Source organism: Dipteris shenzhenensis, chromosome 10 (genome assembly GCF_047967505.1).
Source record: "Dipteris shenzhenensis isolate YYH24624 ecotype China chromosome 10, Dip_SZ_1.0, whole genome shotgun sequence".
NCBI lineage: Eukaryota > Viridiplantae > Streptophyta > Polypodiopsida > Gleicheniales > Dipteridaceae > Dipteris > Dipteris shenzhenensis.
This window is the reverse complement of record NC_141605.1, coordinates 45,112,187-45,122,166: the sequence shown is the minus strand read 5'-3', so window position 1 is coordinate 45,122,166 and position 9,980 is coordinate 45,112,187. Positions and strand designations below refer to the sequence as shown.

The following is a 9,980-nucleotide window of genomic DNA, read 5'->3' as shown; positions in this document are numbered from 1 at the left end:
AAAAAGACCACGAAGATATGTAGAGGTATGAAGACTTATGTTTAATTTTCTTTATTCATTTAAAGGTCTTTTTAAATTTATAATTAATTTAAAATTTTGAATCTCATAATTATTTTATCCTTTTATAGGAGAAGGGAGAGGAGGAGGATGAGGAGGACATAGTTGGAGTAGAGAATCATGAAAGCTCATCTCAAGAAAGCAAAGCTGCTCTGGCTATCCATCGGATGACTCTAGAAAATAATCATACATTGCAGCAAATGGAGAAGTCATTTCAAGTTAGGTTTCAAGTTCGAGAACAACCTCTTACTTTTATATTCGATGAAGAGGACATTTCAATCCTCATAAACTTCAAGAAAGAGGTCAATGACAAGGTTATAATAGCCATCCTCAGGTTTGACACAAACTTTTTACTAACTTTATGCTTTTGTATTTCCATTGGATCAAATGAACTAATATTCTTTTCTTTTTATTGCAGTATGGTTTTACAACAGCTTCCGCTATATATACAAAGATGTGCATATATGGTCGATCCTCTTGTTTCTAGTGTACTTAGCAATAAGCAGAAGACCATAGATGATGTTTTTAAGTGGTTGCAACCTATTGATTTGATTGCGGCGCGAGTTATCTTTACCGCATATCACGAGGAGTGAGTATCAATCCCTACCTAGCTTATCTCTTACATTGTGGAGGATTATATCAAATAATAATTATTCTTAATTGATAATGCAGCTTGCATTGGAGCTTGGTAATTGTGGACATCTTAGCCAAGCAATGCTTCTTTCTCAATTCAATAGCATCTATCCATGGCAGTGTGTTAGAGTAAGTATAACCTACTTGTGTCATAATTATGTCAATGAGATGCATCCTATGCAATGCGCACATTCATTTATGTTTTCTATTTTGATGTGTAGATCTGCTCGAAAGTTGGTAAGTGCTATAGATGCACTTATGCAAATGGAGGGTGACTTGGAAGATCAAATAGAGTATGTAACATGCCCTGCAGCGAAGCAGAATGATGACCACAGTTGTGGGTGGAGAGTTGGATATAACTGCTTCTTGCTCCTTGCTCAAATTTTTGATTTGAGAGGCGGTGAAACCTCATTGTCCACATATACAGACTTGCATCTATATGCATTTATGTCATCTATCATTAAGGCATTTATTGATAACGTGGTGGAGCATCCAGAGGAAACATTGGTTGCTACGCCCATAAGTTGTCCTGATGTAACCGCTGTATTGGATGAAATGGGGAGCTCTTCTGAGGTTAAGGTCATCATTAGCAAGCAACCTCGTGTTTTGACTTTTGGTAGCGAGGAAGTTACAATCCTCTCCGACCCTTTGAAAGAGGCTAATGACAAAGTCATGATGGCCATCCTCAGGTTTGATATGAACATCTCTTGACTTGATACTTCAATCATTTGATTCAATCTGCTTCTAACATTTGTTTATTTATTGCTGCAGTACGGTTATATCTCATTTTCCTAGATCAGTACAGAATCGCGTCTGTATGCTCGATTCTCTTCTTTCAGCTGTACTTAGTGATACCAAGAAGACAGTAGATGATGTTTGTTTAATTCTACAACCTTTAGACTTGGATGGCATACTACTTGTCTTTATGCCATACTATGAGAAGTAAGTATGGTCTCAATCTTTCTTTTACTCTCTTATTTATAATATTGTGTCAATTAATACTTAATATTGTGATAAATCTTATCGCTCTTTATTGGTGATGTAGTTCACATTGGAGCCTGATAGTATGGGACCTTGATGACAACCATTGTTGGTTTGTCAACTCAATTACAGGCTTTCACGGGGTGTTCAAGTAAGTGTTCTTTTATCATATCATTATGAACATGCATCAAGTTACTATTTACTACACAAATTCACTTTGTCATATGTCATGATGGACAGGTCTGCAAACAAGTTAGTTTCTGCGATTATGAAAATCAGGGAGCATCAAGACCAACCAAATTTCCAGACACGCCTCGCAGTGGACCAAAAAGACATGTTTAGTAGTGGGTGGAGAATTGCCTACAACTTCATGTTGTATCTCAATGAAATTTTTGAACATGTCTCCATAGAAGCATTCGAGCTACAAGATTTTGTGACTAAGACTGTTCACTATCTAACTGCTATCATTGGGAAACAACATGATGGACTCAATGAAGAACCTGAGGGAGCCAAAGAAAAAGAAGAGACAATTCAGTCTCCTTCTGTATCACAGCCTCAAGTAGAAGCATTATAGTCTACACTTGAATTAGAGACTCAATGCATTCTTCCTACACAAGAAGTGGAGACTCAATGTGCATCTACAACATCACATCTTGTAAAGGAGGAAGAGATTAAGTCTTTCCCGATTGCACCAGAAGTAGAATCTCAATGTACACCATCCACACAAGTAGAGACTCAATGTACTCTTAGAGAATCACAGCCTCAAGAGGACTCATCAGACTCTATTCAGTTGTAAAACATGTAGAAAGAAACATGAGACCTTGAAGATTTTTATCTTGTTTGTATTGATTAATGATAGTGTTTTTAAAACTTATGTTAAATGTTGCAATACATTAGGATATTTGATCCGTGCTGTCACCGTGCAATCCATATGCAGACAGAATGCTTTGTGTTCCGTGACATTCGATTTCCGGCTCACTTTCAGAATATGCTTCAGGCTGAGATCCTTGATGCATTGCATTATTATGGTGCTCCCAGTCCTCAGATTTCGCAACTCTCAGCAGTGAGAGTTGGCTCATCCTTCAATTGTATTCTGTTTAATAAACATCTCCTTTCTACACTGGAAAAAAAAAGGTTGGGAATTTGAGAGATAAAAGCCTTTGATATCTGAACTTTAGCTTAAAACCAAACAAGAGACGAACTAGAAGACTCCTAACAGCATAATCGAATGCGGACAATGAGCAATAGAATAAACCTTGGGTACATTTTGTAGAGGAAGAGAGATAAAAGGCAGAGGTAGGAACTAGACTTGGCCATTCTAGAAGTGTTCATAAAAAACCTTGTAATAGCAATTTAGTTATATTTTGGCTTAAATTTTTGGAAGTTCTCAAGGAAAACCTCCAAAATTTTCCCTCTCCTCGTTTCAACAATTCCCCCTTCTCGTTTGGTCATTCCCCTCCCACCCCATTTGATTGCTTCCATATACCCCCCTCCCACTTCCATGCTCACCCTCTCGCATTTGTGGTGACACAAAGGGTTTCCCTTCCCCTAATTGTTGCCTTTGTGGTCAGTGCCTCACAAACTCACCCCTCCTTGTTTCCCTCCCCCATTTTGCAACCTAATATACGAGATAACCTGGCGGCAAGGCCTGAAAATTTGCAAATTCGAAGGAACTCGCCTGCAAACAGATTACATCCGGTGACCACAAGCCAATCTCCAGTAATATTTTCCCCTTCCGCCGATCCCAATTCATTATGAATGGTGGAATGTGGGCATAGAGCTCCCGCCAATGCTGACTAGCGTTGTCGACTCCCAAAATATTATAGGACACGATGACGAATCGGTCTGTATTCCGCATTGTGAGGATAAACATTGTCGAAAAAACTTCCTATTCTTATCAGCACACAAGCCAAAGAACGTGACCTGCGGAAGGAGGGGGCAGGGTGGTGTTGAAAATCCAATGGCGATGCTCGTCCGAAGCACGACCAGGGCGGTCAAGTCTCTGGAAATTGCGGCGGGAAGAAGGCTGGCTTAAAGCTGTGCTGCTTTGGCCTCGAGGCTGTTCTCTGTTCCAGCTACCGGCGGAGTGGAAATTTGCAACTAGTAGTCTCCCAAATTACCACCTCCTCGTTGTACTAACCCCCTTCTTTCTTCTTCCCTATTTGCCTTGATGCATGGAGATTCCCTCAACCCCATCAGAACCCCCTCGGTACTTATTCCTCACTAAGTGGTGGCCCTTCCTTCACTCTCGATTGACCTAACCTTTAACCTAACCCTTATATAATCCCAATCTAACCAACTAGTTGTCTCCTCCTCCTTGTTTTAACTTATGGTAACTTTATTTAATGATGGTTAGTTTAATATATTTTTAGAAATTTGATCAACTAAGTCATTTTTTTGGAGGTCCTATATTGGTTGTTTGATCACTAAATTGAACCTTATTTGAACCTAGATTTGTAACATGAAACATTCAAGCTTATGGGAAACTTTTCAACTAATAAACAATCATTTTAGACAACATGGGGCATATGTCGAGGAGCTCTCATCCTCGCATGCCTATTATGCATCCTCGGCATCTTAGTTGGTCCTATAATGTGAATGAGGATGGACACATTATTGAGGATGTTGAGGGTCAGGAGATTGTAGGGCGCATGCATCAGTTGATCATCATGCATTTCGAGAGAAACTTGTTCATTCCTTGCCACTAGCAAGATGATGATGCCAGGAAAGATATCATTACGAGACTCTATGAGTACTTTCTGATCCTAGAGGGAAAGGGATTTTATGTATTCCTTGATGATATAGTGGATGAAAGGGATGTTGTAGCACCACAAGTCAGATATCCTCGATGCTATGAGGGATGGTAAGTTATGTCCACTCTATGTGCATCACTAAAGAGGACTTGAGGTTTGCCAAAGCTAATTTTTGAAGCAATCTCGACAATTTCAAATAAACATGATATAGTAGCTACATGGTAGCTGGCAATTAGGGTATCACATTGCAAGTGGGGTGATGGGATCCAAGGTTCCTTGTTGAGGTTATAATTGTCTATTCACAACTTTAATTACTTTCTTTTCTTTTAATTTAGCTCATGAAATTTACTTTCTTTTGATATTCCTAACAACTCTTCCCTCATTGCAAACAACTACATTTGGTCATGGCCCACCCAAGTTCAATAGTATGATTTATTTGCAAACAAGAAGAGGGGCCTTTAGACCTACCTTGAAGGGAAATGAGTTCAAGTGGATATGGAGGCAGTGCACCGCCATTATGTAAGTAACTCCCATTCAATTTTTCTTTAAAATCTATTTTGATACATTTGCAAAATACTTTTCAAATGTTGTTTTATATATTAACAGCAACCTTGTATTGATTCTAAGTGCAAAATTCCTTATATGATGAAAATAGGAGAGATAGGGAGCCCCAAGCACATGCTACAATAGCGATGGTGATGGGCCATGGCGATGGCAAAGGCAAAGACAATGATGGGGATGCTGGGGATGTTGATCCTAGTTAGGGACTCTTTGTTGCATTTTAGCAACAGGCAATAGTATTTTGTATGCTCCATTAACTTGTATATTGTAGGTCAGGATTTTTTGTGATACATGTATCACGTCACTATTGTGTATCCAATCTGCACACTTTTGTAAAAGACTTATTATGCACCTATTTTATATGTATATATGACACAACTAATTAGTTTTCTTCCCATTCATTTGTCTTTTTATTTCATCCATTTTGAAACTAAAGTTTCCATGCAAAAGATTCTCTCGTGAAAGGATGAACTATTTGGGGGTTCAATAATGTAGAAATTTAGGAAACACTGTTCGGAAGAATGTGGCCTCTAAGCCCCATTCTTTCCCCCCAAAACAAAAAAAGACATTGTTGATATATGCATGGGTATCACCGATGGTATACTCGATGGTAAACTACTATAAAACTATCATCGACTACCATCGGATATACAGATGGGATTATATCGATGGGCATATCATCACATATATCGATGGATTTGGGCCCAAAAGTACTCATTCAATGTATTTTCCATTGGTAAACATGACAAAATTGGTTATTATTTTGTAGTGCTATCTCCATTTTGTACTTTACCCTTTCTCAAATATGAATTTAGCCAAAACAAAATTTTAATCATTTTGTAAGCTACTCGAAAAATGTCATAATAAGATATGTTACAGTACTCTTTATATTTTTAAGTATTGTGTCTAAGCATGCCTATGCGAGTATGTACAATTGGCAAGAATGTAGTACGTTGCTATTAGTATGATTTAGTTGGAAGTCAAGTTAATGTATGCATAGATTCTCATGAAATATCTTTTCAAATACATTCAAATCCAAATCTATTCATCCAAAGGGTCAAGTCGATATGGGTTCTAAACTTCTTATTTTCAACTTTTGAAGGCAATTCAAGCTTTTGTTTTTAGTATAGAGCACACATAGGTTCAAGATTTCATTTGTGCTAGGAAAAGAACAAGTGCACATCATCCAGAGAGTGCACATCGGTTGAATCTTTCATTTTTTCTAATCAAAGAAAGGAGTATGTCAACCAAAGGGATTCGGTGAGTGTGTGTGTGTCTCACACACACACACACACACACACAAAGTCTGCTGAGCAGGATCTGCATGGATAAACGAGATCATGAGCACTATCGGGGTCAAATAGGGGTGTCCATTATCACCTACCTTGTTTGGCCTCTACATTGACGAGCTTGAGACAGCAGTGATGCAGACACAGGTGGGGTAGGTTGCTCTCTTGCGGGCACGTTGATCTGGATATTTCTTTGTGTAGATGACATGGCTCTCTTGTCTTCCTCAGCAGAGGGGCTCCAGAGATACCTTGACGCACTACAATCCTTTTGTGAGTCTCATGATTTGAAGCTCAACCTGGGTAAAACCAAGGTCATGTTCTTCAATACATTTCGAGCTGACATGCATAATGAGCAATTCACATTTGATGGGATAGCTATTGAGATAGTTTCATCATACACTTAACTTGGGGTTGTCTTTTTCGGACCCATCTTCACTATGAGACCCGTGATGTAGGCATGCTTGAGCAGAGGATAAGACTCATTGGCCAGACTTGAGAGGCAGTGCTTCTGCTCATAGTTTTAAGATCCATGGATCAAGGGGTTGTTTTTTGACTCCTTGGTTTGCCCAGCGGGGATGTACAGCAGCCCATGTTGGGGTCCAAACTTGTCGAATATAGAGTGGGACCATGTGGAGCGACTATAGGTTCTTATGTTATCACGGATGATTTGTGGTGAGCCATCTATACCTCACCAGATCATTCACATAGAGTTTGGGTAGTCACCTGCCTTACAGCTAGGTGCTACATTTTAGGTCATCATGTGCCGCGTCAGGGAGTATGGGGATTACACCTCTTGGCATAGGAAGCTACCATGGTTAGCTTTGTCCTCTTCTATGTCACTTGCATCCTAAGTTGCATTAATTCAGGCATTTTTTTTTCGAAAAAAACACCCAAATACACATTTTTTGCGATTTAAAACGTTTCAAACATTTTTTGGTATTTTATTTGTACGAATAGGTTATTCATACAAATAATTTATTCGTACGAATAATATATTCATTTGAATAAACATCTATTCGTACGAATAGCTCAGTTTTTGTACGAATATACATAGTATAAAATTGCAGCCACTGCCATTTTCGGTATTCGTATGAATACATCCACCTATCTTCCTTGCCACCTTAGCCACTTGTTTGCCAGCCCTGCCACCTGCTTCTTGTCTACTTGCTACCTCTTGTTTGCTTCCATACCTACCAGCTCTCATCATAGGTACCTTACTACACCATTACTTGCATTATAGTCTTTCGTTAGTAATTAATGTTTCTTTTGTTTTGTTTTGTTTAGGACTAACACTCATCTCTCTTACGAGAGTTGTGTGTTGGAGTCTTTTTAAATTGTTTAATATTTATTTTGTATTGTATTTAAGTGTGTAGATAGGTTGGCGCTGATCTCCCTTCCAAGAGTTGTGTGTTGTAGTCTAATTTTGTTGTGTGTTGCAATTTTAATTATAATATAAATAATTATTTTTTACCTGTGGCTGGCACTCATCTCTCTTAAAAGAGTTATGTGTTACAGTCCAAGCTTAGTGATGTTTTCATAGATGCTTATTCTAGCACTCCTCTCTCCCATGAGAGTTGTGTGTTATAGTCTAAGTTTAGAGATGTTTTCAAGCACTTAGTCTGGCACTCAACTGTCCCTTGATTGTTGTGTGTTGCAGTCTAAGTTAGATATCATGTGACATGCTCTTAGACACTTAGTCTGGCACTCAACTATCCCTTGATAGTTGTGTGTTGCAGTCTAAGTTAGATATCATGCGACGTGCTCTTTGTCCCTTGATAGTTGTGTGTTGTAGTCAAAGTTAGATATCATGCGATGTGCTCTTAGACACTGAGTTTGGCACTCAAGTGTCCCTTGATAGTTGTGTGTTGTAGTTGAAGCCTAGTGTTAGATGGTGAAGTTTACGATTAGGTTATACCTAGTCATTTTTTATGCAGGTTACATGCTTTTTTTTTGTGTTTTTATTTTTTGTAGTTTGTTACATGATGTGAGCTTGAGTTGAGAGGTTATATCTAGGTAATTTCTAAGACTGCTTGCATTGTTTATTATTATGGCTTAATGAGTTTCTTATTGCATCTGGCAGTGAATTCTTTTTTGAATTCTATGTTGCAGCTTATTGCATATGAGATGGCTCATGCAGGTGAGAAGAGGAAGTGTCAGCAACCTGATCTCACTAAGTTTAAGAGGAAGGTGCTGAAAAACGAGAATGTACACTTCTTAATGAATGTCGATCAGGACATCATTGAGACAACTTTTCAAAATGGTGAAAGCAGTGTATAGAATTCGGTGAGGACAATGGCAGAGCATGGAGGGAGGACCTTACATGACTGATTTCCAGATGCTTTCATAGTAGAGTCTATAAACTAGTATTTGTACCACTTAGCGATGGAGGGTTGACGATGCCTCGGTCAAATAGATTGAGACATAAACTCAGGTGACTTAAAGTGGGAGGGTCCTGCTGTAGATGCCAGGGTCACATACATCAAGAATGCGTGGTGAGGTTTTAAAGGCAAAGGAGCTACCTCGACCTCCCTTCCATCAATGCATGCATGCCCCCAAGCACAACCGAACCACAAGCATCAATGCACCCATGCCCCTAGTCAGATGCCGCATTCCATCCACCGCAACCACAAGCACCAATGCACCCACGTCCCCAGTCACATGATGTTGCATTCCACCCAATGCAGCCGCAAGCACCATTGTAGCCACACCATGCATATGCATCAGCGCATCGACCACAACATGTGTTTTCTCGTATCCCTTTTTTCCAAGACTTCCATACCCAAAAGAAGTTCCTCATCCTGGTCCAAATCTCCCAACACATGCACGATCACATTTCACCACATCTTTTGCTTCTCCATTTGTGCCTCCTACCGTATGCGCAGACCAGTTTCCATCTCCCGCATACTCGCCTACACCACAAATGCACAATCTATCTACACAAGGAGATACATTCCCATCCCCTTCATTCTCTCCTGCACAAGCACCATGCACATCACATGGCTTGCGTGATTGTGTAGCACTTCCAAGACCCATGCGGCCCATACTGCTTCAACGAGACGAGACATCTGATTCACGCCTAGTGCATCTGTGGGCAGAGCCACGAAAGGAACAGTCAACATGTGCAATATTCTTGTCACTCCCTTTGATCCACACAAGATTTATGCATGTAAGGTGCTGAGGGTTTCTGTGCCAACTGATGCATTGAAGGCCAAAGCATTGGAAGAAGCCACATGCTTGGGCGATGTTATACATCTGGGCATCATCCGAGCAATAGGTCTAGTCCATGATGATAACCCAATGATACTATTTCCGTTCTAGAATGGAAATCATTTGGAAAGATGGCTAATCTACCTCGGACATGATGAAAAGTGACCATCTCCGGTGTTTCACAGAGATGACGCGGAAATGCCTGCTAGAGCTCCACGGGTCCGAGCATGTATTTGATATTTTAAGTGCACTAGCTCGCACTATTCATTACATGTACCAACAAAATGTCCTGCATAATGATTTGCATGCGCAAAACAATATGCTACACTTCTCAGAGTCATCCGAGGAGGTGTATTTGGGCATTTGTGATTGGGGAATGATGACCCCATGCAGCACGAGAAAGCACTATCCTGCATTACTCAATGACAGCCCCAACACTATGCGGAGTTCCATTGCTAGGGTTCGTCATGTTGCTCTAGAGTGCCTTTGCAACAATCCC

The 9,980-nt window shown here is 39.8% G+C and overlaps 1 protein-coding gene across 1 annotated transcript; it reads right to left on the bottom strand.

The window, feature by feature from the left end:
- Positions 1–3,289: 3,289 nt before the first annotated feature.
- Positions 3,290–8,971, bottom strand: LOC147897886 (carbon catabolite repressor protein 4 homolog 6-like). Its single transcript, XM_087380140.1, has 3 exons — positions 8,880–8,971; positions 3,595–3,746; positions 3,290–3,516 (listed from the first exon to the last, which is right to left on the bottom strand). The coding sequence occupies exons 1-3, from the start codon at positions 8,969–8,971 to the stop codon at positions 3,290–3,292; spliced, it is 471 nt and encodes a 156-aa protein (XP_087236266.1).
- Between the last annotated feature and the right edge of the window lie 1,009 nt (positions 8,972–9,980).

Excerpts from the sequence above, each read along its gene's own strand:
- LOC147897886 (XM_087380140.1), bottom strand. The coding sequence starts at position 8,971 with ATGGTGCTTGCGGCTGCATTGGGTGGAATGCAACATCATGTGACTGGG. Across the intron at positions 3,747-8,879 it reads GTTGCGGTGGATGGAATGCG|CTGGAACAGAGAACAGCCTC; the intron begins GCATCTGACTAG and ends CTCCGCCGGTAG. Across the intron at positions 3,517-3,594 it reads CCTGCCCCCTCCTTCCGCAG|ACCGATTCGTCATCGTGTCC; the intron begins GTCACGTTCTTT and ends TGCGGAATACAG.